The 6,000-nt window shown below is 46.6% G+C and overlaps 1 protein-coding gene across 1 annotated transcript in view; it reads left to right on the top strand.

Moving 5' to 3' along the window:
• The window catches only part of PLEKHD1 (pleckstrin homology and coiled-coil domain containing D1), a 30,449-nt gene extending 24,681 nt beyond the window's left edge, over positions 1-5,768 (top strand). Inside the window, exons 11-13 of the mRNA XM_075030501.1 lie at positions 388-532; positions 2,516-2,665; positions 3,265-5,768. Of these exons, the coding sequence (XP_074886602.1) occupies positions 388-532; positions 2,516-2,665; positions 3,265-3,425 (456 nt within the window). The 3' untranslated portion in view covers positions 3,426-5,768. The remainder of the gene's footprint in view (positions 1-387; positions 533-2,515; positions 2,666-3,264) is intronic.
• The last annotated feature ends 232 nt before the right edge of the window (positions 5,769-6,000 follow it).

The raw sequence follows: 6,000 nt of genomic DNA on the forward strand, positions 1-6,000 counted from the left end.
AACTGAGGGTTCCTTTTTCTCAAGCCTGTCTCACCTGGAAAGATGTCCTCCTGTTCCTGCTCAGTGCAAGTACTTGCATAAGCACAAATTCACGTGTTGAAATACCATCTCTGATTCCACATGGTTCATACAATGAGAGGGAAGCTGTGAAAATGAAAGCCAGAGTAAAGGAGAATTACTAAAATTATCTGGACTTCTTCAAATTCAGGTTCTGTCTGACGACATGAGGAACGACTTTTATGTTGTTGTACAATATTTCTATTGGTTTTCCTTACTGTTGTCCTTTCATTTTCTTCTGCTTGGTGGGTCCCTCAGAGACCTTGTGAGTTAGCAGGATGGTTATTGAGACACAAGCTGTTTTTCAGCAATGCTCATTCTCTTCCTCAGGCTGAGGTGAAGGTGCGCATGGATCTGGAGAAGAGACTGAGAGAAGCTGAGGAAGCGTTGCAGAGCTTGGAGCAAGGCTTAGATTCTCTGGATTGCAACAAGGAGAAAGAGGAGAAGATGAAAGCAGATGTCAGTAACTTGAGAAGTAAGTCGGTCATCCATCCTCTCTACTGATGAGCAAGCTCTGAGAGGGGAAATATTTCTACCCATCTTCCCAGACACAAAAACAAGTTCCCAAATTAGCAAAGTTGCACATAATGTGCTCTCCCAACTCCTTGTACTTCAACCACACCTCCCTTTTGCAGAACTAGAGCGTGGATGCAGGCACTTGGTGTTTTGTCCTCAGAGGAGGGCAAAATTATTCCGGCCTTCCCTGCTGAGTGGAAGACAAACCTAGGGGCAGAGATGAGCAAATGCTTTTCAAATTGTCAAACAGGGAAGCTGTGGCAGAGCTGTAAAGACTGCCTAGGTCTGAGTTATAGAGTGTCCTCTGGTTCCCCTCAACATAATCTGTTCTCAGCCTTGGTTATGAGAACATCAGCAGTTTAAGGAGGACTGTGGTTGCTGTAGCGACGTGCTAGTAGGTGACCCAGCAGGTGAAGTTTGGATCCTTACTCAGAGCTGAATCACTGCCATCAGCCCAGCACTACTGTGCTGAGATGACTGCAGTCCACAAGTCAGATGCAAGACTCGCATTTCACATTTCCTCACAGTTCATCCTGGTTTCTTTGCCTTTTTTTTTCTTTTTTTTTTTTTTTTTTTTTGTAAGATGGGGCATTACCCTAGCATCTGGCTTGAGTCAGATTTGGGAATTGACATTAGCAGCTTCAATTGGGTGAAGTCTTGCTTGTTTCCCATCCTCAAGTATAGTGCAGGGGGAAGCTATCATGAAGGTGCTGTATCTGTGCAGTTAAGGCTTAATTTCAGTGAAAGGTGGACGTATCAAGCCAATATAGAAAAGTCAAAAAGTCCTGTGGCATTCTGAGCAGTGTTACATATATAAGTATAAATATATGTATAAATTTTTTTTATATATATACACACATCTTTATAATTTTTATATATGAATGCATGTAAATAAAGTAAGTATTATTCAGTAGTTCCTACATCAGAGTTCTAAACTGAGACAAAAGGGCGTGATTCTGAACTTCAGTCCACTGGCTTAGAGCCGTGGTAAGGAAACAGAGCTAAAGTGCACGTGTTGAGCTCAGCGTTCAGCTAGAGCTGAGCTACCTGCACAGGGCATAAGTGAGTAACCTCTGGCACCGAATGTCTCCTGACACTCATTTCCAATCTTAGATTTTGGAGGATGTTCTCTTCAAAAGAGTAAAAAAGTACTGATGAGCAAAACACTAGAGAAAGTGAGGGACCAGCAATGTTTTCTTTAACATCAATCCCAGCACAGATCCCTCAGTCCTTCCAAGTGTTTCCTGCAGCTCTGCCCTGCCCTTTCATGTAAGAGTTGGGGTGTATTAGCACGTGAGCCCTCTGAGCAGCAAGAGACCAAGAGACCAAATATGCTGGTTAGACCATAAGAGGGGGAAAGGGTCAGGAAAAGCAGCTTGTGTGCAGATTGGGACAGAATAACGTTGTCAGAGTTTGGACATACGGCTTTGTATGGAGCCTGTAATGTATGTATGTATGCGCCAGTATTTGCTATGCTATGCTATTAAGAAATACCTGGCCACGTATGGCCTGGGTGTGTGTGGCTGTGCCAGTGTTGCCAACAGCTCCTTTTCTGCAGCTAGATTGACTGGTTTTAGAAGTCCTTCAAAGAACGTGCAATGAGCAAGGCTTCAGACCCCTCTGTTGCAAGAGAGTGGAGAAGTTTTATCACAATATCAGAGGCTTTTGGCCGTTGAATCACGAGCGGTTGTGGGAATGATTGATGGAGAATGGATGGCTCCAGTTCTTTCTGTGATTTGAGTATGCATTTGTTGGGGACTGGAGGTTTTTGTCACTATTCTGATGATATTCTGGAGCTTCATGGATTGTTGTTTGTGAAGATCTAGGGCGGTGTTGAACAACATCACCTGGCTCAGCCCATCAATGAGTGTAGTCCCTTGTGACTGGTTCATTGCTTGAAGTGTCTCTCCCGTCACTGCTCACGGTGGTGTCTTCTCCTCAGAGTTCTTTGAAGAGTGCATCCGCAATGCCGAGCTGGAGGCCAAGATGCCCGTAATCATGAAGAACTCTGTATATATCCACAAGGCTGCCACTCGTCGCATAAAGAGCTGCCGCTTCCACCGCCGGAGAGCCAGCGCTTCGTGGAATGACTGTAGGTATCAGGCAGCTTCTTACTCTCTATCCTGCAGGAGCAGATATGTGCAGATGGGGCTGACAGAGCGGTAAGGTCTGCAAACGTGGTCCATATTTCATATTCCCTAGTAGTAGAATGGAGCTACAGAGAAACTTGGAGCTTCCCTTCCCAGAGAGCAGGCACTGAGTCTGTGTGCTGGTTGCCGGTCTCTTCATGTATGTTGAAAAGTAACTGCTGTGATGGTGCTGGGCCCCTAAAAAAACATGCTCAAAGCTGACTTCATCTGAATGCTTAATCATAGACGGAGTTAGGTTGGAAGGGAGACCTGGACATCGTCCAATCCAATGCTCAGAGTTGCTGCCTGCAAGGTTAGATCAGGTTCTACGTAGAACCCTAATTCAGGGACAGCTGTAAAGAAAAGTGTGTTTCCATGCTGTCAGCATTTTCCTCCTCTGAAAACAGTAAGGTGAAGCTATTATAGAGTGCAATGGTTAGCTCATCCCTTGCCAGGCTCTCAGTCATGTTGATCGCATGGCTCATGTGCTCTAGTGAAGTTTTGCCTTCAGTTTGTGTCCCTGACAGAAAGTGCTGACCTTTCTGTGCTGATCTTGTTTCAGTGAAGCAGTCCCAGTCCTTCATCTTCTCGCACGCAGAAGCTGAAAACATCGAGGAGCTGAAAGAAGCAGCCAAAAGACTGAGCCGGGACCAGCACTTCAGGGAAACTCTTTATCAAATCATGAGGTCACAAAAGGATGATTCTTTGGGGGATGAAAAGTGACTCTTGTTGGGAGGGGGCTTCTGATCTCAACTTGCCATTCAGCTCCGCAAAAGTTACGCCATTGGGCACCAGGGTCAGAAGGGAGATTTGCCTTTTGGTGGGGAAAGTGGGGGAAAGTTGTGTGTAGGCAATTCCCTCAGTTAGTGGCTTTACTTTAGTTTGAATGCTCCCTGTAGCCTGAAAGACCTTCTCTGCTGATCACTCCGGATCCGTTTGCTTCAGCTGCTTACGTTAAGCCACGTTTTTCCAAGATACCACGGTCGGTGTTAAAGTGAACCACAGACCGTAGCTTAGGAAGTGCCTCTTCTTTCCTTTCCTGTCTAGTCTGTCTGCCAAACACAAGTGCTTCTGAGAAAGCCCTTTATCAGCCTATGCTCCAGCTAGTGTAACCTCCCCAGTAGGACACAGCTTACCCTGTTCTGCCTGATCCCCTCTAGGAAATGGCTTGCTGCACACCCCCAGTCAATGAGCACTTTGGTGGGGCACGTTTCCTGGCACGTTTCCTGAAGACTGCAGCAGTCCCAGCCTCCCAAGCACAGGCAATACTATCAAACACAGGGCAACCTCTCGATGCTACATCATTTTAAGCAAACGGTAGCAAGGCAAGTTGAAGACAACCTGAGGATGCTGGGGATTTGGCTCCAAGGAGGATCGTGTGCAGAGAAGAGCTTATAGATAACTCAGTGGCATCGATGCAAGCTGGAGGGAGGGTTGTGTTGTGTTCACTGTGGGCAGAACACCCTGGGGCCACCTTTGCACTTTTTCTGCATTGGGACATCTGGCTGTGTCACCGCCAGAAGGAGGAGCAGAGCTATGAGCTGTGGAAGGTATTATCTATAGGCAGATTCAGTGTGGAGGAGCCTTTGAGCTCTGATGGCTTCCTCATCACCTCTGTAAAACAAGCTGGAGGACAGGTGGGTGAGGAGTGTTCAGCAACAAAACCCACTACCGCTTGGAGAATTAAACATTGTCAGCAGCAAGCTGTCAGGGCTGCGGAGGTGGGGAAAGTCATCCCTGTACGTGCTGCAGTGAATAGCCTGTGCTCAAGGCTTTGTACTGCTCTCTGCCAGTCCTCTTAATTGCAATCCAGGCTATCATGGGTCAAACTGGGACATCTGGCAAGTCAAGGCTGGACTGGGAGAGGCACTGTGGACAGCCTAGTCAGAGTTGGGCTTCTGGCTGGCCTCTGTCCTCTCCCGAGTGCTCACCAGGTGGTTATTGCAGGGAGGATTTGCCCTGCTTGTGGTCATCTTGCGTATTACAGGAGAGGAATCCCTTTGTTGTGGAAACCTTGCAGCCTCTCCCACCTGTTTTAAGCAAGCAGCTGGCTAATAATTACCCATGCTATAGTAACAGCACTGCCTGGTGCTTACAGAGCACATGACAAGCACGCTCAGAGTGATGCTGTTATCCCTGTAGTATAAATTGGGAGACAAAGGAATAAACAATACAAAAGTGAATGAAGTTAGCAACAGAGGTACAGTTAGGGCTCAGGGGGTCTTAAGTGCAGATTTGCCAAGGCTTTCAGGGCTGTAACCCTCATCAGTACCCCTGGGTATTACATATGTCCAGTGACACCAGGGTAGCTGCTTACCTCTCCCATGCAGACTGTGACACTGTCCAGTCCCAGGCTTTGGCTGCTGGCCACCTAAGTCATTCCCTACAAATTCAGTGCTGTTTCTAGGCAGAAATCAAGGATGAGGCTGGGAAGGGAGCCCTGGCTCGTCAGCCAGAGGAGAGGCGTTGATGCTGGGTGGAGGAGCGTACTGGGAGGATGTGATTGCTCCTGGAAGGAGTTGCTCTGGTGTGACCAGAGGAAAAGCATTGAAGGCACAGCCTGTACTTTCCATTTCAGGCAGTTGCTGACCAGAATCCTTCTGCCAGGCAGTGGGAGGTTTTATAGAATCAGAAGGCTGACATTTTTGTGATGACAGGTCATGTGATAGGAAAAGAGAATTTGCATCCCTCCTTAGCTAATATACCTGATCTTCTGTGGTTTTTCCACTCGTGCTTGCGTACTAGAAAGCCACAAATGAATTCTTGCTCCTACAAGGCTGAAGGGCTGTGAGAAAGCAATACAGAGCTGGTTTTCCACTTTACACTGTCCTCACATCATCTCTGGCTATTTTCCAGTTACAAGGTCTATACTATGTGATGCTGGAAGGGACAGAAAAAAGGACACCCAGGGAGGGTATCTGTAATTCAGGCAGTTAGGAAAATCACTCTGTGGCTTGTGAATGCAGCACCTTTGATCTATTACCATCAAAAGCCACAATATCAGACTTTACAGAAGTATTGTACTCAGGAGGTAGCCACATCGGGTCTTCCTTTACTGTGCATATTGACAGCAATAAAAAAATAAAAGTTATGCTAACACTAGAGTGAATTCCTGTGTGTTCTTGATACACTGTCACTGAAATGATGTTAAATGGCCTCTGCAGGAGTTGATACAAATCATTGTGACACACTCATTTACTGCCAGTGCACTTCCTCTGCTTCGCTGGGTTGCTGTGTTACGTGCTTAACATCACTTCTCAAAAGGACTGGCTGGATGTAAAATGCTTTCACCCTTGCT

The sequence above is a fragment of the Buteo buteo genome, chromosome 6 (assembly GCF_964188355.1).
Source record: "Buteo buteo chromosome 6, bButBut1.hap1.1, whole genome shotgun sequence".
In the NCBI taxonomy this organism is placed as follows: Eukaryota; Metazoa; Chordata; class Aves; order Accipitriformes; family Accipitridae; genus Buteo; species Buteo buteo.